A 25,438-nucleotide genomic window follows, 5' to 3' on the forward strand; every position below is an offset into this window, starting at 1 on the left:
CATAACCTTAATATAATTTTCTTTGTGCAAAATATTATGCAACATATATAATAATTTTTCTATGCAACATATATAAACATTTATTTATTAGGGGTTCAAGCATGAAATGCTGAAACCCTATTGTAATTGTAAGGATTCGTAAAACGCATCGTGCAGGACAAACCGTAAGGCCTAGAGACTTGAAACCTGGCCAGATGGTAGGCCTCGATTTGGGGACAACCTATCAGAGTATGACCCCGATTGGCCCATAGGTGGCGCTACAGCAACCAAAAGTACAAAATCGCTCATAACTCTTAGACCGTTTGTCCTAGACTCAAGTCTGCGATCCCTGGCTCAAGGTGGACAAAATGGCTATCTCCAATTTCGATTTAGGCAGGGAAAATGTTCTGCTATGCCGCATTTTGTCCAAAACCTACTTTTGCGAACTAGTCCGTGGTTTTTCGCCCGATCGGAACCAGACCAGTCTAGGACAATTCTCTGGACTCTCTAGATATATAATTATAATTAATAATTCAATAATTAAGTTGAACTTTTGCATTTGGATGGCTGTAATAGGGTCATTTATAAAATGGGCGTGGTAAAATACACTAAAAAGCCTATAAATCCTAAATGAAAACTCAGAACTTCACAAAAATTGGTGAGCATATGTGACATAACATCATTAACAAGCATGCCACATTTTATGGAGATCGGACGATAGGTGGCGCTATAACTGTTAAAAAGCTTTAAAACCATATATTTGCCTGTATTGGCCTGTATTGGCTGTACATTGCCTGTATTGGCTGTAAATGGTCTTTTCCATCTATTATGTCAGTGGTTACATGCTTGCTAAATAAAACTTAATAACTTTTGATGCTTTTGTGCTTAAAGGCCTTAACTGCTTGAACCCCGATAAATGCTGCTTGCAGCTTTCATTTTTAAAATGTAATTTCTTGACAGTTTCCGTGAGATTCACACATTGGTATTTTGTTGTGTTATGTTGTGTTTCTGGCTTGAACTTGCATGCAACCTGAATTCTATGGAATTCTTGTAATCATTTTTAGTCATGCCAATAAAGCTTTTGTTCATTTATAAAGCCCACGCTTTCTTTCTTCTCTGTGATTCCTACAGCCGAGAACGATTTGAGGCAGTATAACTCTAGGTAGGTGGTTGGTTATGAGGGAAGTTTGATGGTTTGAAGCTTTGCATCGGCAGCATGTTTCTCCTGCTGAGTGAGGTGTTTTCATGTGTCCTGCTGTGCCAGCAGCGTGTGTCCAGCTGGAGATGACTTTATTGAAGATGTGTGTGTGTGTGTGATATCTAGGAGTGTGCCAAGACCCGCTCAGGAAGATGGCTGCATGATTATGAGGAATGTTAGGGGTCCTATTATGCCCGTGCACAAAGTCTTGATTTAGTTTTTGGGGTGTACTAGAATATGTTTTCATGCTTGATTGTTCAAAATTTTTATTATTTTTCAAATATTTTACATTATAAAAAAATATGTATTTATATACTGCATATTATAAAGCTTGTATAAAGCACACATTAAAGCTTATAAGCCGATCATCCGCTTGGCGTGTCCCAGGCTTAACACAACTGTGTTATTCTTTCCGTGAAAGATACAGCAACATAACATCAAAACAAATAACTGTATGTTACATATATGTTACACATGCACTGGAAAATATTAGGAATGTGACATAATTGTGTGTTTACACAGAACAAACGTGCAAGGTATTTGCATATTTAATCCTGAAACTCTTCTATTTACACTGACACTAGCACAGGAACCAGGGGAAAGGAGAAGTGATAGAGGTCGCTTCTTCTTGCCATAAACAGAAAGTGAATGTCACACATTTCCCTCAAGTAATTTGTGGCTTGTTCCCTGTGTGTGTCCACACACCAATAAGGAAAAAGTTACTAAAAGATACTTCTTCTTGCCTCAAAATAAAGTAATAACAATAATTTTCCATGGTCGTAGGATGTCCATTCAGCATACTAACCACGTGAGAGTGTTGTTGAGTGAATCAAACGGATTTTCATTACTTTAATATTTTGCATATCCACGATTTGCAAAAAAAAAAACGAAAGTGTTTGATCATTTAAAAAAAGATTTTTGTTTTTACAAACAAACATTTATTGCATTTTCAAGTGTTATAGATGGCACTAGGAAATTATAAGTTAATTAAAAATCATCTGATTGTTACTATCCAATACCTTTCAGGTTAAAGCTTCTGGTGAAGACTCTGATCAGCTGATCTACAACCAGGAGGTCAGCGCACCAGACACCAGCTGTCTGATCTCAGATCTGGAAGCGTTCAGCCAATATGATTTCAGGATGGCCTGCCAGAGCAGTCAGGGTGTCTCCAACTGGACGGCATGGGTTCCCATCAGCACCAGTGAAGGAGGTAAGCACGTTTGAGAGAAAGAACAAGCCGTACTCGTGTTCAGATGGTTACAGTGTCACAGTGCAGTCTTCTGCTGGAGTCAGTAGAGCTTAAGTGTGTTTACAGTAGCTGGATGTGTGAGGTCTGTGTCCGCTAAACACTGAACGCTGTTTGGCATGGAAACTGTCAGGACGGGAAGAGCAGGGACTGAGAGAGACAGACATGAATGAAGAGGTCAATGTGCTAATGTGCATTAGGGATGAGCCCAGAGTACTTGGAATCCATCGGGAAAACACATAAGAATGACTAAAATGTCACTTGGTCCTGAAGACCTGTCTGTGAATGTGCACTGTGAGGTTCATCTCCAGGTTTTGATGTGTGTTTTCTGCTCTGGCTCTGGCTCTCTGTCAGCCGTAACTGTACTTGAGCTGTAGTAAGTTTTTCCATGCCAGATTATAGTTGAAGGAGTGTTTGTAGAAGAGAGAGCGAGGTGGGCATGTGGCTGTTGGGTGCTTTCCATAAATTGGCATTATGAAATGTTTCTTTGAAACAAACGGCTGAGAGTTCAGCTTTAATACACGCAGACAGAAAGAAATGGAGATATGGGGTCTTATTTATTAAACGTTGCATAGAAACCATCCTACATTTGATCTTACGATCATTTCTCAAGTGTGTGTTCGTGTGATTCGGAGAACGAACGTACGCACAAAAAACATGCTTATGCTTCTCTTCCGGATGTGAAATCTATAATTTGCAAATGATTTATAAAAAGTGTGCACAGCTGAATGGTTTCAGATTGCCTAATTAATGTCATGTAAAAGAGCACCAGTCAGTGTCCAAACCCTTTACTTGAGCGAGAATTGCTTAGATTTCCAAATACCGTATGTCTAGACCCTGACATGGCACTAAGCCCTTTTCCACGTCAAAGACTGCTTTTATAAATTATGAACGATGGCATGGATTTTAGTTCAAATCTGTGCATACGCATGCTTTATAAATGAGGCCGCTGGCGAGTTAATGCAAGCACAAGAAAAAATTCCTTCAAACACCTGGAAAACACTATTCCTCAGCGATTGCTCTTTCATTTTTTCATTTCGTTTTGACTCCTTATTTTAAAAGAGATGTGTGTTATTTTTGTGTGTTGGAATACTTTTTCATATCCCAGCTTAAAACGAAGAGACAACAATAAATAGCCATTGATTCTTTCATAAAATGTAAACAGCTGGACTTTTTAGCACTACCACAACATTGATCTGTTTGTTTGATCATTCCAGCCAGCCCATCACAGCAACATCAGCACAATGCTGATGCAGAGCGGTCGGTTTACCTGACCAATGACAGACGTTCGGGAAGCCTGGTTGAAAACAGTCATAATCCTTGCAGTATCATTTGGTGACATTTGAAATCATAGTTCAAGGACTTTTTTTCAAGGAATTTGATGAGAAATGTTCACATTCATATATCCGACTTTTGATCGTAGACTTGGGAAATCTGAGCACAGTCTGAGATACTGCTGAAGTCTCTTCTGAAGCTCTAGAAGATGATCTACCCATTATATATATACAGCCGACTCATCTCCGTTCCTCGACGGTCATTTCTGCATCCCTTCGCCACCCCGACTCCTCACTCTCAGCTAGTTCCTGTCCCAGCCCGGGATACAGGGAGTACTCTGGGTTCGAAAGCCAACCCCCCGGAGAGCACGCCAAATAACCATACTCTTGTGGTACTGTGTCATACTGTGTGTTTCCTAATACACATCATAGGTTTAGTTGTGCATGTAATGCAGTAAAATGCATCCTTTCCAATGTTTTTTCCGACATTTGTGTGCTGTTGTACTGGAAACCAGTTGTCCATAGGAACGAGGCTGCAGTTAACCATAGCCGTGATTATGTGCAGTACTCCAGTACAATTATGAGTTAAGTTAATGTTGAGTAACTAACAGTTCATCCAAAATGTGTCCACGTTGTCTACTTGTTCTGTAGCAATGAACATACAGTACCAGTCAAAAGTTTGGAAACACTACTATTTTTAATGTTTTTGAAAGAAGTCTCTTATGCTCATCAAGCCTGCAGTTAAAAATAAATAAAAAAAACAGTAATATTATGAAATATTATTACAATTTAAAATAATGGTTCTCTTTTTAATATACACTCACCTAAAGGATTATTAGGAACACCTGTTAAATTTCTCATTAATGCAATTATCTAATCAACCAATCACATGGCAGTTGCTTCAATGCATTTAGGGGTGTGGTCCTGGTCAAGACAATCTCCTGAACTCCAAACTGAATGTCAGAATGGGAAAGAAAGGTGATTTAAGCAATTTTGAGCGTGGCATGGTTGTTGGTGCCAGACGGGCCGGTCTGAGTATTTCACAATCTGCTCAGTTACTGGGATTTTCACGCACAACCATTTCTAGGGTTTACAAAGAATGGTGTGAAAAGGGAAAAACATCCAGTATGCGGCAGTCCTGTGGGCGAAAATGCCTTGTTGATGCTAGAGGTCAGAGGAGAATGGGCCGACTGATTCAAGCTGATAGAAGAGCAACTTTGACTGAAATAACCACTCGTTACAACCGAGGTATGCAGCAAAGCATTTGTGAAGCCACAACACGCACAACCTTGAGGCGGATGGGCTACAACAGCAGAAGACCCCACCGGGTACCACTCATCTCCACTACAAATAGGAAAAAGAGGCTACAATTTGCACGAGCTCACCAAAATTGGACAGTTGAAGACTGGAAAAATGTTGCCTGGTCTGATGAGTCTCGATTTCTGTTGAGACATTCAGATGGTAGAGTCAGAATTTGGCGTAAACAGAATGAGAACATGGATCCATCATGCCTTGTTACCACTGTGCAGGCTGGTGGTGGTGGTGTAATGGTGTGGGGGATGTTTTCTTGGCACACTTTAGGCCCCTTAGTGCCAATTGGGCATCGTTTAAATGCCACGGCCTACCGGAGCATTGTTTCTGACCATGTCCATCCCTTTATGACCACCATGTACCCATCCTCTGATGGCTACTTCCAGCAGGATAATGCACCATGTCACAAAGCTCGAATCATTTCAAATTGGTTTCTTGACCATGACAATGAGTTCACTGTACTAAAATGGCCCCCACAGTCACCAGATCTCAACCCAATAGAGCATCTTTGGGATGTGGTGGAACGGGAGCTTCGTGCCCTGGATGTGCATCCCACAAATCTCCGTCAACTGCAAGATGCTATCCTATCAATATGGGCCAACATTTCTAAAGAATGCTTTCAGCACCTTGTTGAATCAATGCCACGTGGAATTAAGGCAGTTCTGAAGGCGAAAGGGGGTCAAACACAGCATTAGTATGGTGTTCCTAATAATCCTTTAGGTGAGTGTACTTTAAAATGTAATTTATTTTTGTGATGCAAAGCTGAATTTTCATCAGCAAGTACTCCAGTCTTTGGTGTCTTATGATCCTTCAGAAATCATTCTAATATGATGATTTATGATCAATGTTGGAAACAGTTGTGCTGCTTAATATTTTTTTATAACCTGAGATACTTTTTTCAGGATTATTTGATGAATAAAAAGTTTAAAAGAACTGTATTTATTTAGAATAGAAATCTTTTGTAACAATATACACTACCGTTCAAAAGTTTGGGAACAATAACTATTTTTTTTTAAAGAAATTAGTACTTTAATTCAACAAGGATGCGTTAAATTGATAAAAGGTGATGGTAACGATTTATATTGTTAGAAATGTTTTTATTTTGAATAAATGCTGTTTTTATGAATAAATGCTGTTAACGTTTTACTCATCAATGAATCCTGAAAAAAGTATTCCAAAAATATATATTAAACAGCACAACTGTTTCCATCATTGATAATAACTGAGTATCAAATCATCATATTAGAATGATTTCTGAAGGATCATAAGACACCAAAGACTGGAGTACTTGCTGATGAAAATTCAGCTTTGCATCACAAAAATAAATTACATTTTAAAATAGCCTATATTAAAAAAGAGAACCATTATTTTAAATTGTAATAATATTTCATAATATTACTGTTTTTTTTAACTGCAGGCTTGATGAGCATAAGAGACTTCTTTCAAAAACATTAAAAATAGTCATGTTTCCAAACTTTTGACTGATAATGTAGTTCCAGAAGAAGAGTTGAGCGACAGCAATTGTCCATCACTGCTCTATAATCACTCCGCTCCAACTCCACTACGGCTTTTCCATTACTTGCTCCAACACACAATGCGCTCTTGGCTCCGCATCCACTCACATCTGGTCTAGAACACCGTGCACAAGGAGTGTGATACAAACACTGACACATGTTATCCAATATATGGACGTAAAATGGGTTTGTAATGCCATCTCATGTTGTCTTTAAAAAGGTCTTACTTGTGATTCTCTTTCTCTATGTCTTCTGCTTTTATTCGACTTTTCAATCTCCAGTGTATAATTTACGTCAGTATGTGGGACGGGTGAGAGACAGGAATAATGGAGGAGAGAAGGAAATGTTTCATTTTTTCCAGGAGAGGGTTTTGGTCGTGGACAGCTGTACTGTGTTGTGTGTGTTTATATGTGTGTGTAGGTGTGGTGTTGTTTTTGGTTATTAGTGGCGGACTCAAAGCTTTTCTTTAGCACCTCTTTTGCTGTCCCTCTGTTCTGCTTTTTCTCAACCTTTCTCCCTACAAGAAAAATCACAAATTAGATGCGGGTTATCTGTTGGTATATACCACTTTACAAATGTGTGATGTCATATACTGCAGTATACATATTTGCACAGCAAGATCCATAAGACCTCGGTTATTTTTTATATTTTCTGATATTTTTTCCCATCCATTGAAAGTCCACACAACAAAAATCTTCAGGCTTCGAATAGTTCATAAAAACACCACACACACCGTTCTTGCGTGACACACGCGAATAACCCTCCATGTACCACATTAGAAGTGTGTATGTGTGTTGTTCTTATGGATGTGTGGGAATGTAAATGGCGACAGAATTAAAAGTTTTGGGTGAACTAGCCCTTTAAGGGATGTAACACATGAGTTCTGCTGATCACAAGTGTGCAATGTATGAACTCAAATATTTCAGATTCTTCCAAGAAAAAATGATCTGAGGTGCTTCATTAATTTTATAGCTCTAATGTGTGTCAACAAATATTACATTTGTGTCTATTAGAATTTTCCTATTTTGACATTTTAAAAGAAACATCTTAGACAAAGTTAATACTTAACTGAGAACAACACCATCTCACTTGAGCTTAAAAAAAAGAGCAAACTCTGAGCAATATTTGTTTTTAATCTCTTGCTCTACTAATCCTACAAATTCTCTTCAAAGAAAGAATTTCCTGCTTTCCCAAACACGCTACATTGGTTTCTGTCCCTCCCCCGTTTCATGTAGCGGCCCCAGTCTCATCTGCCCTGACCTCACATGACCTTTGATTTATTCTTGCCCCCCCCCAAAAAAAGAAGGAATGAAATACAGACATGCACACACTGTGGGAAAAGTGAATGGGGCAGAGGAATGCTGTGATGGATAGGACAGGAAAAAGAGGAGGGGGTTTGTGAAGAAGAAAAAACATACTCTTTGCTAGTTTCCCAGAGTCCCACATTGCCCAAGGGATAAGAGAGAGAGAGAGAGAGAGAGAGAGAGAGAGAGAGAGAGAGAGAGAGAGAGAGAGAGAGAGAGAGAGAGAGAGAGAGAGAGAGAGAGAGAGAGAGAGAGAGAGAGAGAAAACAAAGCTGATCGCTGATATCCCAACGAATTTGGTTTGGCACTTTCTGTTTGAACGGATTAACTTAAACCTGTGAGCTGAACTTACATAATCATAATCACATCGGCTCGTCTCCACCAGTGCTGGAGACGCTATAAACACTGTAAATGTACAAAAGTTTAAGTAGTGGACCAGTTATTTACATTTACATTTATGCATTTGGCAGACGCTTTTATCCAAAGTGACTTACATTGCTGAGTTATTATTTTGCTACTGAAAATGTACGCAATTTAATGTCAGTTATTATTGGCTATTCCCTAACACTGTCCTCCACATATTACAAGTGACAGTCTGCCACACTATGGCCATGTACACAACCGCATTTAAATATCGAGTTCTGTGTGTTTATGAAATACTTCCGAAATTGTGATGAGTGACTGCTCATGATTTGTTTAAGCTCTGAAGGCTGCTTGAAGTGTTGCCATCTCCACTTATTATGAGGCATTTTGGTCTTATTTTCAATACAAAGCATTTGGATTTGTTTTGATTTATTATGGGCTTTTTTGAAAGATCTGGCAACATGAATGAGTCACCTTTTTCCCTGTGTTCTTCTTGCCCATACTTGTTTAAATACAGCACATTAACAACTAGTTGTTCAGTTCAGTTCAGTTCAGTTCAGTACACACTGTATACTTTTTGTGAATGCGATTGTCTCTACCTGCATTTTTTGGGGAGTTAATTCGGTTGTAGAATGTGGTTCTCGTGAATCACTGAAGTGTGTGTGTGTACAGAACAGGATTAAGCAGTAGAAGGTTAATCGGCAACTGAATCTTTCTGTAGTGTGTGTACGTGGTGTGTTTTCCTATAAACACAGCCCTGTCTGCACGAGAGAACAGTCAAAGAAAACCTTTCTGAAAGCACATTTTACACCGCGTGCAACCGCAAACAGTAAACAACGCAATTTGTGACTAATTGCTTTAAGACTGAGGTTCGGGCCTTGTAACGCAGCACATGTGCTCAAAGAAAACACTCGACTCATAGTTTCATAGTCAAAGAGATCAAAGTGCTGACTGAGGTTTACTGGTAAAACATGGCCTGGTTACATTTTAAGTAGTGATGAATAGAGATCAAAACTGCAACAACCCCAACAATACCTATTATTGGTCCTTCCAGTTTTAGTAACAGCCAGTTTCCTGTCCCCCTATTTATCCTGGTTTCTTTGAACGGTCTGCTTGATCGTACTGGTAATATAAAAGAAGAATTCCCAAAAGGAAAGTTATTGAGAGCGAGAAGGTTAGGGTGTAGAAATGGGAGAGGAAGGCAAGAGCGCCTTTGACAAAAGTGTATTTTCACAGCCATGAGCCAGAGACACATGTGGAAACAATCAGACGTGAAACTCCTCCTGATAACATCATCTGAATGCCACGCCATGATCCTCGACGTCTCCAGCGCAGGGACGAGGATTTACAGGGTGAAGTGACAAAGAATAAGCTTTCTATCATACCTGAAATGGAGAAAAAATATGAGTTTTGATTTGTTTTGAGCCTGATGTTTAAGAGAATTCTGTTCTGGGATGTTGGCAAACACACACACACACACACACACACACACACACACACACACACACAGACAGAGCTATTTCCAGCCCATTACCGCGGCCGTTGCCAGTGTGTGTTGTTATTTCTGCTGCTCTGGATTAGAAACAGAGACGGCAGAAGTGCAATGAGTTTGACAAAGACACCGAGAGAAAAGTAAAAGAGGCTCTTTGTTACACTTTTGCAGAATATATCAAAAGTGAAAATATGTTCAGACTGTAATACAATCTTACTACTTGCTGAATACCGCAGAGAACACTTTTACTATCTATTAATAAAAAAATGTGAAAGAGTGCAACACTAGGCCAATGTTTCACATTGTTGTCGCATCACATCACAAGTCAGTGGCATGTAGTTTTCATCTTGGAAATGGACAGTTATTTTTGCGTTGTTATAATAATGAGTTAATATATCAATATAGAGATCATGCCATTAAATCTGCTGGTAAGTGTAGCGGCGATGGACAAGTGTCACTAATATGTGATGCTTTGATTTTCTTGCATTTTTAGAGTAAAATGTGTTTTTGAAAATATATATTTCATATAAGAATTGAAAATTGTATTTTTGTGCATTTTCACTTTAGCAATAATCTTCCAAGTGTCTTCTTTGAAAAGAGATCCAACTTCAGTCTGTGCTCTTCAGCATTCAACATTCACGACATTCCATTTTCAGGTCTATGCTCAAAAAGTGAATAAATGGATTATAAATAATTTATTATATATATAGTAAATATAATTTAGTACCAGAAAATCCCCTAAAAATAGAAAATATTAAATAAAAAACACTATCACACTGAAATATAGTACATTCATTTCATTGAAATAAAATAAAAAGTAGGTCATTTTTGACCGACACGTGAAGAGCACCAGAGGGTTCATCTATGTACAAAAAAACTAAACAAAAAGACATGACATTTTGACTGTTATATTCCTGCATATGATGTACGTGATTCGTTATTAGTAAGTGTCTTCCTCTGTCACAGCTCTCTCTCTCTTTCTCTTCAGTAAAGACTCATTTTTGGGACACATGAACTCTCAAGTGAAGCTATATCTCTCATATGTTGTAGAGATGAGCCCCTAGCCAAATACCTTATTCGGAAAGGCACAGATAATGGCTTCAAATCAAAAATATTCGGCAGACCCATTCACTACTTGTGTTTGCTGGATAACTGGTGAGCCAGGGGATCATAGCATATTATACAAAAAGCTCTAAATTTACTACGCAATAATGACTAACTTTATAAATGAAATGAAAGCATGATCGCAGATCTTGCCGCATTGAGTTCTGAGAGACTCAATACAGCTAGATCTGCTATCATGCTTTCATTTCATATATACAGTTTACACTCATTCTTTTCACAAGCATCTTATCCACTGATAAGCAACGAGAGTGTATATGTTCTGTTGGTTGTCTTCCTGTCTCACAGTTTTGATTATTTTTGTTGTTTTATTTGTTTTAGTTCCGGATTCGGCCCCAGACAATGTGACGATTGTGGTGAACGGAACAGAAGTGTTCCTGAGATGGTCCGAACCTTCTGGAAAGATTAACGGCCAACTGCAGGGATACATGATAGAGTACAGTGCGCCGAGTGTGGATAAGGTAACCGTAAACAGTCACACACACACACACACACACACACACACACAGACACACACGTACGCACACACACATTGGTTTTTATGTTTAATGGGAACTCTACCATTGACATAATGGTTTTTAGACTGTACAAACTGTATATTCTCTCCCTTTACACTAACTCTACCCCTAAACCTACTCATCACACACAACTTCCTGCATTTTTACATAAAAAACAAACAAACATCACAGTATGATTTATAAGCTGTTTTCCTGTTCCTTCAGACAAGGATTTCAGACATTTTGTCCCCATAACGTATAACCCCATAACTGTGTCGATCCATCAGTTTACAGAAATCAGTGTTTCATGTTGACTCGAACATCTCATTTGCTTTGCTGAAAATCCAGCATAAAGCAGCATGAATTCCATGTTGTTCCAGGCTGGTTTATGCTGGTTAGAGCTGGTCTAGTGGTCCCACGCAGGTCCCAGCATGAAGAACATACCTTATGCTGGTGACCAGCAATGCTGTTTTTTTCAGCAGGGTTCAGGTGTTGTCATATCGGGCTCTATCATACACCCGGTGCAATGCAGCGCCAGGCGCAACGCAAGTGCTTTTTGTTAGTTTCAGCCTGACGCAGTTAGCATTTTGACGTCCTGCGTGTTGTTTAAATAGCAAATGCATTTGTGCCCATCTGTGCGCCCTTGGGCGTGCTGGTCTGAGAACGAGGTGTGTTCGGGCGCATTGTTGGTGCGTTGCTATTTTGAGGCACTGAAATAGACTGAGTCATTGACCAACTGAAACCTGCTCTAAAGTCAATGGTGCAGTATTTTTTTTGTTATTTAAAGAGCGCGTTAGTAATGTGCACCTATAGGCGGGTCCACAACGCGCATACACTCTGCTTATTACACACACAGGGACGCACAGCAGCACACAAACATGCCAAATATTAAAAATAAAAGGATTACAAAGGTTTATTATTGTGTACATAAAGATATGGTGGAATGAATCCGGCTTGTCCCATAGATGGTCTGCTTGCGAGCTTTAACCTCGCACACGAGCAGATCCTTTTGCGCTCTGGAGACGCATTCGGTCTTTCCACTATCAAATTCCGTTATGTAAATAGCGAATCCGCCATGGCTTGAGCGCAACTGGCATTTAAAGGGAATGGGAGATGAGACTCTGATTGGTTTATTGCACCCCAGTAAACAATTATCGTCTTTCAACGTTGAAATATGGTTGAAAATAAGTCAGTCCGCCTTGGACTGGTTTTCGACGTGATCTCAATTAAGTAGTTTCGGCCAGAGTGTTTGACTACGTGTTTTCAACTTATAATCTAAGACAGGATAAGTCTGTTATACATTCTAAAATAATGGAGAAAAACAAACTACCAAACCATGTTCATTATTATCTAAAATCAATTTAAAGAGTTTTACATATTCCATCAAGACGTTGAAGATCGACCTGTTTTCGATCTGATCGACATACGACCATTTTTGCGCCATGCGCTTTATAGACCATGTGCTTAGGTCGTTAAAATAGGGCCCATCATTTCACTGATTCATCTGCATATGTCCATTCTGGCAGGTTCTGGTGGACACGGGTTTGGACACAGAGATGCTTGTCAATCTCTCAGCTCCCCTGTCGAACGTTTCCTTCAGACTGTGTGCGTACACCGGTGCAGGACAGGGACCCTGGACGCCCCTCCAAACCATCACGCTCTTTCATCCAGGTAGGAAAGCACACAGACGATAATCTAAAATACTCACATGCTGGTCAAACATTTCCATCCATGTTAATGGTCTCTTTTCTTGCAATGTTTTGCAGAAACCGGGCAATCCAGAGGTGAGTGACAAGCACATACGAGTGGGAACTTCCCATTGACTTTTATTAGTCTTTCATTAGTCTTTTTATATTGATCTAATTCTATTTGTTCTACCCTAACCTAACCCTGAAAGAAACCTTTTTTACATTTGTATGTGTTAATCAAGATGTCATTTTACTGAGGTGATTTCAGACATATATGTGATTTGGTGCCGCAAGAAATCACACAAGATATGGAAGTGGACTTCTCCTTTTACTTCCCTTATTTAGTGCCCTTCTTGAAATGTTTTCTGTTTGCTGTTGCTGTCTCAGAAAAAGAGGAAGAAAAAGACAAATTCAGGAAAGAAAGGAACAGAAAGAAATGAAATGAAAGGAAAGCATTTACAGACAGAACCTGTGAGGAGTTTTGTTGAGTGGGAGGCGTTTAAAGAGAAACAGAGACTTTAGGGTGATTTCTAAAAGCAGCACACCCTGTTGCAAATATGGACATCTTGCACTGAGGTCATTTAATGAGCTAATCCAACCAATGACCAACTGAACAAAACACACATCCACCTCCAGACACACACACACACACACACACACACACAGGTTACCATGTTTTATGGGGACTACCCATATGATTTTTATACTATCCAAACTGTATATGATCTCCCCTTACACTAACCCTACACCTAAACCTGCCCATCACACACAACTTTTTTTTACATTTTCAAAACACTACATTTAGTATGATCTATAAGCTGTTTTCTTCATGGGGACCAAAAAATAATTGTCCCCATAAGGTCAAGATTTGCTGGTATTACTATCCTTGTGGGGACATTGTGTCCCCATAACATAGGGAATACCAGGTACACACACACACTTAGAAAGAGAGAGAGATAGTTTCTAGCCCCTTACAGATGTGCTTTAAGGCAACCAGATGATCATGATAAAATATGAAGGCACGTCAGATATTGCTCTGGTGAGCATAGTGCAACACTATTTATTCGTGCAAGCCAGTTTGAATCTAGCCTGGTGTAATTTGACTAGATGATCTTGTTTAAATTCACAATTGTTTATAAGGATCAGATCATGGCTTCTTCAGTCATTTAAACTAACCGTGACTAATTTACAACAAGTCTGCAATACAAAGTCATGCATGCTCTTCTAATGTAAGGCTCACTATAACTAGCCACTGACACTACAGCAGATTTCAGACCTGTGTCTGGTTCTGACAAGTGAAAGCCAGCAATGAACAACAAGAGGAGTGAGGGCAATACATGAATGAATAAATAAATAAATAAAGAACTAGGAGTTTATATTCAGAGCCAATAGCCAATGCAGCAATGATTAAACTGGGCAGGTATGATACATTTTCCAGATCTGGTAAGAACTGTTGCTTCTGCATTTTGATTAAATGGAACCAGATTGTTTATAGAGACAACAGGAAATCCAGCCAGCAGTGCATTATAATAATCTTGAGTTCATGAATGCATGGACTAGCGTTTCTGCATCAGGAACAGAAAGCATGTTTCGTAACTTAGATTTCTCAGGAAGAAGAATGTTGTCAAGCAAAAATCCCTTTCAAGCTTGACATCCGAGTAGAAGACCTTTAGAAATAGGGATCTCAGTGCATTCATATTTGTATTATGTTTAAAGGTTTCTTTATGTTGTCAGAATTTGATTCAAGTTCACTTTATTTATATACAACAGCCTCTAGGCTGACCAAAGTGCTTTACAGAACCACCAGATAAATAATAAGAAAATAATACCTGCATAAACTTAGCTTGATTGTAGGAAATTACTGACCATGATAAGCGTTGCATCGTGAGTAGGACGACTCAAGGCAATTTGCGTGCTCAACAGTAAATCAGTCACTATCCGTGTTGCCAACGATTTTCAATGGAAAGCCATTAGATGATGTGCTACCTGTTGGATCTTTACATCCGTTTTCTCTACTAATCCGTGCTCATATGCTATATTTGAATATAATATATAGTCAATCGTCCAAAAAAGCTATTCTGATGTGCACATTTTCTGTCAGACAATGAAAAAGAGTATGATATACAGTAGTGGTTGACTACGTTTACCAGCAGTCCAAAATGTCCCTAGATTTGTTGCTAGTTACTTTTCTGAAAAAGTCGCTAAATTGGTCTGAAAAGTCGCTAAGTTGCCAACACTGATCTCTATTATATATGATACACTGTTATTCACTGGTAATTTCTCTAACGTGGAGACTTTCTGATTCTGATTCCGAATCCATTCGTAGCTTTGTAGAGATGGAAAAGGAAAAGCACCACTCTTTTCTTCAAAAATGTAAAAAGTGTCTACAAAACAAAAGCACAGACAGAAAATACATTGTACTCAGAGGTTGTCATGCTTTGAAATCCTGTTTAATAGGCAGTTTGCTAGCTTTCGAAACAAAGCTATACATACACATCAGTGCTTGCATGTTTTTCCTCTTTATACTCAAGTTTAAATGGACAGAATTGTCTTTTTACATCAGGTCTCTCGAGTCCTCCGGCGTTCTCCTGGCACTGGTGGTACGTGGTGATGGCCATCGCCGTCGCCGTCGCTCTAGCTGTGCTCTTGGCTGTGTACGTGACCAGGCTGAGGCGGAAGGAGACGCGCTTCGGGTGGGTGGTCATGAGGCTTTTACTGTCTTTTCCATTCAGTGGCCACAGTGTTTTTCTTTTCAGGATTCTGACAGCAGAGATGTCAATGCTACTATTAAACTTAACTGAAAAATGGCTGGAAACTGATTGACTGATTAAAAATTAAAGGCTTTTTAAAGGCTATTGTGCTTTTTTACATGTTAAAGTCCCCTTGTAGTCAATAAAGTTATCCATTAAAACTCATTTTTCATCACCAAAATGACGTTGAAAATGAAGTGGTCCCACGCAGTGGGAAATGAATGTTTTTTTCCTTGAAAAATATTTCTTCATGCCTTAAAATAGCTTGAATGTAACTCTACAACCTTGCCTCATTTAGTATACACGGTTCTATGAATATGCAAATGAGTAGTAGTTTGTGACGTCCGAAAGACCAGCGATTTCAAACTGTGTTTTTGAGACTCTCTTTGATTCACTGCAGTTTTAATACTCAGCAATGGTGTCGACTTATGAATTTACACATGGGTTTCTCAAACTCGGTCCTGGAGGGCCACTGTCCTGCACAGTTTAGCTCCAACCCTGATCAAACACACCTAGCTGTGAGCTTCTAGTGATCCTGAAGACATTGATTAGCTTGCTCAGGTGTGTTTGATCAAGGTTGGAGCTGAACTGTGCAGGACAGTGGCCCTCCAGGACCGAGTTTGAGAAACCCTGGTTTACAGTATATGTCAATGTGGTGTTTTTAATATGCTTTAAGTCTTAATTTTTGTTAAAAAAATAAATAAAATTGTTAGCATTTTTGTACGGTATCGATTTCAAAAACTTGCACTTTAAATCTCGTTTTCAAAAGTTTGCGTTTTCAGGCCCCCAAAACATTGTTGTTGCGTAAATGACCGGCCAAAACACATATAAAGTTTTCTGATTTTAGTTGAAAGTGGTGTCGTGCAAACAGCCACTTATTCTCTATATCAGCGTCAGTGTTTCTGAAACGCCTCCGTTGTAGTCTTGAGTTTCTTCCGGGAACGAACACATCACAGTATTCCTCATTTAAATAATTCATACGCAGAATAAAGGGGCGGGGCCTGGTTGAGTTAGTTAGTAGTGTGTTGAAACTGGCGGTTATGGTAAGGGGCGGGACATTTCCCAAACACACTCGAAGTGCTTGACCAATCACAACACACTGATCCATCCGACCAATAAGAGCACATTGTGCTTTTCAGAAGGAGGAGCTTCATAGAGACAGGAACTAAACAGAGCGTTACTGACAGACTGGGAATATAGGAGCTGCAACAATGGAGAATATGGAGAAAAATCATCTTTTTGAGAACCTGTTGTATTAGAGCCCAAAAGACTTTGTAAAAGGGTATAATAGGTCCTCTTAAAGATAGAAACTGTGACTAAGAAACTAAGATGTAATCCTACATTGTTTTTCACCCAAATTGTTCCTCAATTGACTAGACCCGATGACATAATTTTTGCAGCTTGCTGTTTACATCATTGGACAAAAAACTGTATGCACCCATGAGTTGGTGAGGATGTCATCAATGTTTTAGTTTATTTTCCAAGAAAGGGAACACTGCATTTTAAGTGCATATATCTGTAGGAGTTCTTTCCTGACTGTCATATCATTAGCTTGCATGAGGAGTTTGCGTGTTCTCCCTGTGCAGGGTTTTCCCCTCGGTTCAAAGACATGTGGCACAGGTGAATTGGAGACATTAATTGTCGGTAGCTGTAAGTGTGTGTCTGTGTGTATTAGCACTATGATGGACTGGTCATCTGTCCAGAGTGTTTCTCTGCCAAAGGCCTGAGATGCTGGAAATAAGTGCCATCATCCATTCATAACCTTATATAGGACATGCGCTTTAATTGCAACATAATTTTGATTTCATGGGGTCAGGCATCATTCTTTTTAGTAAAATGAATTAATGAGAAAATGTGGAATATCTGTTAAGTGTACATATATACAGTGTTTAGTAAAGTTTACTATAGGTATAATATAGGTATTTAACATTACCAAAAAATACATCGACTGAATAAATGAATGAAAAATACATGTGAATGTGAAAGATGTATATTTGTGTGTGTTGTACAGTGAGGCATTTGAACCCATGATGGAGAGCGGTGAACTCGTGGTTCGATACCGAGCTCGTCGCACGTACAGCCGACGCACGACAGAAGCTACACGTGAGTTTGCTTTTTCTCTAGCCATTTATGAAACTGTCTGATTCTGAGTCTTTACGTGCACATGAAGCTGTAACTAGAACGTGGAGTTGAAGCCCATCTAAGACTTTCATCGATCCATTTTTGACCAGGTGTTACTACCAGGTGCTTTCTAGTTTTAGTTTTTACCAAACTTATACTGCTGGTTAAATTGTAGGTTTGAAAATCTCCCTTTTACTTTTACACTGTAAATTATATCATGGAAAGGTTAACATACTGAGTTAGTATTTTATATCCTCCCATTGTCGCCTTTACAAAGAAAAGACGCTGTTGTGTTGTATTGACTCTCACACCTGTCAAGTTGAGTGTCAGCATTACATTCGCACAGACTGAAGACTAAAACCTCAACTTTAACACTTCTCTTTAGCTGTCTTGTAAGCAGTGCTATTTATCTCAGGAAACTTACTATCATAAAATGCATAATTTTATGATGATGTGAAGAATATATGTAAGTTAATGGTCTCAACAGTATTTCATGAAGGAAGTTCAGCCAACCTCGCTTCTGAGTACACTTGAGATGTGTTCACTGTTGTTTGGCAGAGGTTTGAAGGAAATAAGCATGCACTCATAACCTGGCATCACATTTCACCCTCAAACTGCTGCATCTATTACTGACAGGGACAGATTGACACTGACGTGCCTCAACATGCAGGAGCAACAAAACTGGATAGAAAGAGGGAGAAGTGAACCTTGAGAAAAACAGATGAAGAAAAACATTTTCTGCATAATATAGAAACATGATAAATGGGTGTTGGCTTTAAAACCTGACATAACCCAACACACACATTCTCACACATCTATCTTTGTAAGGACATTAATTGACACAATGCAGTCTCTAGCTCCTTAACCTAACCCTACCCATCACAACTAAGTGCCTAAAGCTAATATAACCTTATCGCTAAAACCAAGTCTCGACCTTCAAACAGGCATTTAAAGGGGTTTCAGAAAGAGAGGACCGGACAAAATGTCCTCTATTTACTCTATTTGTCCTCACTTTGATGGTCTGAAACTCCCAAAGATACAGTAGTTTTACGTGCACACATGAAGAACCTGATTTCACTGAGTAAAACATGTTCCTGGATCAACATCTTTGTTGATCCTGGAACAACATTCCAATCAATCAATCAGATTTGAGGGAAAAGTTTGCAGTTTATGTCAAGTTTAGGCTTACAACCAGGCTAAGGTGCTTCTACATCAGTGTTATTCTTCTATCATTTCCCTCTGATTTTAGGGATAAGTTATGAGTAGGGTTAGGTTTAGGGGTTGGGATGAGGTAAGGACTACTTTTTCGGACAGGAATGTTGGGAATGAACAAAATATCACAGGAATGAACAAAATATGTTGACCCAGGAACAAGTCCAATTTGGCAAAATTAGGATGTGCAAGAGAGAGAGAGAGAGAGAGAGAGAGAGAGAGAGAGAGAGAGAGAGAGAGAGAGAGAGAGAGAGATTAACTGTCTCTTAACCTGAAATATTCCTTTAACATCAGGGATACACATCCATCCAAGTGCATTTGAATTGATTTGGGGTTTTTTTTTCTTATGTTTCCTACTACCGGTACTTTAATAAATGTTTTACCTCACCTGTGTCATGAGAATGAGTTGAAAGTAAATGAGATGTGTAAAAGTATTTACAAATATTGGCTATACTGTAACCCTCATGCATATCTCAGTGCTGTCATGAGCTCAATCGCTGAAACAAAAGCTGAGTGTTGCTCTAGAGTAGAAACATCTGCATTATCTCAAGGTCTGGTATCTGATCCAGAGATTTCCAGGGAAGCCTGACGTCATGTGTTGTGAGATAGTGAGAGAGGACGGTCATGATGGAGTTCATATGAATGTGAGCTTGTTTTGTAGTAAAAGGTTTATGTCATCTGGACAAGATCCATAATATTTTGTTTTTGCTCTCACTCCTTTTCTGTCTTGATTTCCATTCGGGGTTCATTTGTAGAGCAAAACAATCTTGCAACATCATAGGGTTCTTCAGATTTCTCTTTGGCCGCGTACACACTGCTGCTAAATGCAGTTCCCTATCAGTCGCTTACGTTCGACGTTACGTCCCCCCAGCCTTCAGTCGCATTCAGTTCACCCGTGTTCTGGCAGACAATGCCCCTGTGCTCCGGGCAGAGATTGCAGACCTACTAGCGAAGGACGCGATCGGGCCGGTCCCTCCAGTCGATATGAAGACCGGCTTCTACAGCCCGTACTTCATTGTACCCAAGAAAGGTGGGTTACGACCAATCTTGGACCTGCGTGTCCTGAACCGGTCCCTTCACAGGCTGCCATTCAAGATGCTTACACAGAAACGCATTTTCAAGTGCATCAGTCCCCAAGAATGGTTTGTAGCGATCGACCTGAAGGACACGTACTTTCATGTCTCGATTTTCCCTCGACACAGACCGTTTCTTCGCTTTGCGTTCGAGGGGCGGGCATATCAGTACAAAGTCTTACCCTTCGGGCTGGCCCTGTCACCCCTTGTCTTCACTAAAGTCGCAGAGGCGGCCATTGCTCCAATGTGCGAGCGTGGTGTTCGCATACTCAACTACCTCGACGACTGGCTCATCCTGGCCCAGTCGAGGGAGCAGTTGTGCGAACACAGGGACATGGTGCTCAGTCACCTCAGCCACCTAGGGCTTCGGGCTCTGCCCTTTTCGTACAAGACTTTTCACTTTCGATCAAAAACGTAACATGATAAGCGAACCCTACGTTTTTCCCGAACCACTTCCAGACACGATTATCATTAGGGTTGGGTACCGAACTCTAATGGCACCGACTGAATTGCGTCGGTACTACAGAGTAACGATTCACATTAAATCAATCGGTGCCAAATTTCGGTATGTGATGCACGTGGTGTTTTTCAGCCTCTGCAGTTTCACTATATGAGAACATGAAAAATTTCCAGAGTCGCTCTGAGAGTCACTGAAGTTCATCAGCATTTTACAATTTCATTTAAGAAAAACTATCGTTATATCATTAACACACGGAAACTCAAAGGTTTTCACCATAACCCATCAAAATAAAAGTTTGGTTTAACTCAATAATATATTACTGTTGTACATTTAGATATCGCAAATTAATAATAATTCTAACACTAATAATAATAATAATAATTAATCGAAAAATAATTTTTAAGGAATAATTCCACTTTTTCTTCTATGTTGTAATTTTAACAGTATAAAGCTCAGTTGTGCCGCATGTTGATTGAAAAGAAAGTTTAATTTCATATAAAAGATCAGTTAAATTAATGTTTTATGTCTTCATTTGATTACTAGAAAATTTCACAACAAAACATTTAATAGAATTATTATTTTTTTTATTATTATTATTATTATTACTAAAATGGTTGTTTTTATTAATATTCATACACATTCATCATAGACAATGGCAGACAGCGACCAAGGCAGCTCTGGCATAATGTCAATAACACTTATATAAATGACTTACAGTATCTGTACAGTATTTGAGGTAAAAATGCCTGAAGTACCGAAAAAGGTACCGGTACCGGTTAAAATGTGAACGGTACCCAACCCTAATTATCATGCATTTAGTGTCAACAGATATCACCTTTAACTCTGGTTGATAGTGTGTCACTTGGTGATTGTATTACAATACAAAGAGAAAATGTCAATGTCAAAGACAATATTCTCTCCAAAGAATAGGACTATATTGTTTGTATGGCATGATGTTGAAAACGCTCTCAAAGAGGCTTTGAAAACTGATGCTAATCTCTCAGGTGGCTCGTTCTTTTCTCAGTAAACTCTCTGGGGATCAGCGATGAGCTCAAACAAAAGTTACAGGACGTGATGGTGGACAGACATAAGCTAACGCTGGGAAAAACACTCGGGGAAGGTGAGCGTTACGTGACTGCTGTAGGGATCTGTGACTTGTATTGTCCGGACTCACGATCAGATCAGATAAAGGCTTGTGTGTGTGTGTGTGTGTGTGTGTGCAGGTGAGTTCGGCTCTGTTATGGAGGGTTTACTCACTCAGGAGGACTCTGTGCTCAAAGTGGCAGTGAAGACCATGAAAAGTGAGTCAATAACGCCCACAGCATTTCTGAAAACACATGCAATCATTTCCATCCGACTAACTTCATCCTCCTGTTGTGTTTTGGTCAGTTGCTATCTGCACTCGCACAGAAATGGAAGATTTCCTGAGAGAAGCAGCGTGCATGAAGGAGTTCGATCATCAGAATGTCATGCGGCTTCTAGGTAAGTGGGGTCACACTTTCAGTAAAACACTAAACAATCTCCTGACATAAACCTACAAGAAAGTTTTGCTCATTTCTCCTCCATGTCACCAAATACAGTAACAGGAGATGGTCACATGACACCACTCCTATTGGTAGTCAACTAATCTTCAGTAGTTTGTAGATTAGCTTAGTCTAACTGACAAATTTTTTTGTAATAACAAGGTATCCCAACCCTGCTCCTGGAGGCACACCAACAGTGCACATTTTGGATGTCTCCCTTATCTGACCCATATATTTCTGGTCTTGGAGTCTCTACTAACGAGCTGATGAGTTGATTCAGGTGTGATTGATTAGGAAGAGTTGGAAAATGTGTAGTGTTGTTGTGCCTCCAGGAACAGGGTTGGGAAACACTGTCATAGATGTCTCAAAACTTTTTCTTTTGTAAAATTTCTTTACAAAACAAGAATGACACTCTCTACTGCTTATGATTGACTGCAGTTTGTTACATAGTCCATGTTTACATTACAGTACAAAATTATTCCTGAGTTTTCCCTTTTGTATAGATGGTAATTAAATTGAAATTGTGTTAATTAAATTGTGTAGGTGTTCAGATACATCTAATTGCTTGATAGTATTTCATTTTTTAGACTTAGAATATATTTCAATATGGTATTACTGTAGAAATGTAGCGAATTTGTCTTATTCAGTTTTGTATTATGCTAGGTTTTGAACTTAAGTTTAATAGGTTTGAAAAGAGTATGTAAACGTGCAAATTGGTCTGTAGGTTCAGTGGGTTTTGGTGGTGTTTGTGTCTACGTGAGAAAAGAGGTGATGTAATTTGAAAGATGTTGTCATTGAATGCATTTGTGCCAAAGCAATGATAAATGATCCAGAGTTTAGCCCACATAGACTGCTGTTTTGATCATTGAGTGAAGAGTTGAAAAAGTGACCTAAGTATTGAGAAATGTGTCTTAGAGATTGTAAAAACTGGGTTACACTTTATTTTACAGTATGTGTACTTACAGTGTAGTTTCCAAAAAAGCACTGGTAATATACGGTACATGGGTTAAGTTTAGGGCTAGGTTCAGGGTTAGTACCTAGTTATAACCAAGCGGCAACCATCTGGTCTCTCTCTTGAATCCAACACGGAAGTGACTTAAACTGCAATTCATCGACTGGCCACTAGAGACAGGCTCCAGATAAGTCAATCCCATAGACCCCCATGTTAAAATGCTCAACTTTACAGCAGAAAAACAACAGGTTTACAGCCTGGTACAAAAATTGGTTTTGGTCTACATAGGTAATTTTGCCCTTCATGACAATTTTGAGGGGGGTGAATATTTTTACAACTCATCCGTTTAAATTATATTAAGCCTTAAAGTTCTGCATAATTAAGGGCGTGGCCACTTGAGTGACAGGTGGATTGCCGCTGATGCCGTTTGTCTGCTGTCTGTTAGCGTCACGTCACCTAAGCTAATCCGCCTCTTTGCCCATTTTCGTTTATCCGGGAGTGGCGCTGCCAAGATGGCGACGGCCGGCTCCGCCCACTTTGGGCTTAAAACATGCTCTTCACCCACTGGTGACGTCACGGACACTACGTCCATATTTTTTACAGTCTGCTATAATAAGTAAAAAGTATGTACATGCGGAACAGGACTCTAAAATAAAGTGTTACCAAAAACTGTAATAGAATTATTAATTAGCTCAAAATATAAACTGACTTCAAGTCAACATTTTGATCTGTGCCTCTGCTTATTAATCTTTTTTTTTTTTTAAATCAGAATTCTTTGTCCTGACGTTAGCCCCGCTCGTCTGCAGGGTCCTCTTTTTTACAAAGCTTTCTCTATTGGCGTGGTCGATCTTCATGTCTTCCATCAGTCGGTCGAGTCGGTCTAGCTTTGGTCGTCCCCATGGTCGGCGTCTTCGGGGATTTATCCACAGGGCTGTTCGGGCCACTGAGTCCATGTCGCTCCATAAGACGTGTCTGTACCTCCGTAGTCGTGCTTCTGGCATCTTCTCCTTGATTATGGTCGCATGGATCATCCACACCCCAACTAACCCGTGCTTTTGCCTCGAGATGGAACAGAATATTCAGTGTGAAATAATGCAGGACAAGACTTGATTTTTTTTTTTGCTTCAGGATTTGATTAGATCGTGAAAATCCACGTCATGTCATAGGCTATATTCTTATTAGTAGCTTTACAATTATTACAATTATTTACAAATACGTTCATATTTAGGGTAAGGAGATTGTTTAAATCACATGCGTGAAGAATTAAACTTTGATGTGTAACTTGTCCTGCAGACATGAATGCTCAGGCAGTTTGATGAGGAGAAGTGTGCTGTTACTTTACTGAGCCGTTAGACTGACGCTGTGTTCAGAAAATGTGAGAAATGTGTTTGTTTGATATGGTTGTGTTCGTGTGATAGGTGTGTGTCTGCAGACAGTGGAGAGTGAAGGCTATCCGTCTCCTGTTGTCATTCTCCCCTACATGAAGCATGGAGACCTGCACAGCTACCTGCTGTACTCCAGACTCGGAGACACTCCTGTGGTGAGTTCAAGCGCACCGAAACACTGGAAGAAGAGAGATCTCGAAGAGATAAAAAGTGAAAAAGAGAACAACAAAAACAAAACAAAAAGAAGGATTCAGGATTGCTTAACCTTAAAGGAATGGCAGTTCCCTTTTAAAATAAAAAAATAGCTCTATCATTATTTACTTGCCCTCATGTCATCCTAACCGGTATGACTTTCTTTGTTCATGCTGCTCTTTTTCATAAAAGCAATATAAAAATATTAATACATTCATATGGTTCCAAACCCTTTTTTGTGAGTAAATGAGGACTTTTGAACTATTCAGAAAAAAAACTGTCATGCTCAGATTTGAAACATTGGCTCATACAGACACATCTGTGATACAGCCTATCCTATCTAGCACCAACGCTACTAAAACAAGTCTTTTTTATTCACCATCGCTTATGAATGCAAACACTGTGAAGCGAGTCGTTCACAGTGAATGATTCTGTCAAGATCAAACTAATGACCAGTTTGTTTTGAGGCACATTCTCATGGTCAGAGTTGGGAAACTCCTTTGCTATCATAAATTAAGTTCCTCTAAAGGACAGACGTGAGGCACACGCTCACAATACATTGTCTCAGGAACATGTTGTACCGCAAAGTGTTTTTTAACGCCCACTGGTCTATAATTTTTGTTATTGTCAATGTACGTGTCTGATGTCAGAGCAGTTTCTGGGAGAGTCTCTGGCACCACCTGCCTGTCACACGATGAACACACACAAAAACATCAAATGACAAATGTTGCATTACATTGGAAGATGCATTAGCTTTCTACAGCAGTTTGAAGACCAAAATC

The 25,438-nt window shown here is 39.4% G+C and overlaps 1 protein-coding gene across 1 annotated transcript in view; it reads left to right on the forward strand.

Annotated features, from left to right (window-relative positions):
* The window catches only part of axl (AXL receptor tyrosine kinase), a 38,180-nt gene that overhangs the window by 5,630 nt on the left and 7,112 nt on the right, over nt 1–25,438 (forward strand). The window contains exons 4-13 of the mRNA XM_084419675.1: nt 2,187–2,387; nt 11,125–11,264; nt 12,827–12,971; nt 13,067–13,084; nt 15,552–15,681; nt 17,750–17,841; nt 21,629–21,724; nt 21,828–21,905; nt 21,994–22,086; nt 24,498–24,619. Of these exons, the coding sequence (XP_084275801.1) occupies nt 2,187–2,387; nt 11,125–11,264; nt 12,827–12,971; nt 13,067–13,084; nt 15,552–15,681; nt 17,750–17,841; nt 21,629–21,724; nt 21,828–21,905; nt 21,994–22,086; nt 24,498–24,619 (1,115 nt within the window). The remainder of the gene's footprint in view (nt 1–2,186; nt 2,388–11,124; nt 11,265–12,826; nt 12,972–13,066; nt 13,085–15,551; nt 15,682–17,749; nt 17,842–21,628; nt 21,725–21,827; nt 21,906–21,993; nt 22,087–24,497; nt 24,620–25,438) is intronic.

Source organism: Rutilus rutilus (genome assembly GCF_951802725.1).
Source record: "Rutilus rutilus genome assembly, chromosome: 9".
Taxonomy (NCBI): Eukaryota; Metazoa; Chordata; class Actinopteri; order Cypriniformes; family Leuciscidae; genus Rutilus; species Rutilus rutilus.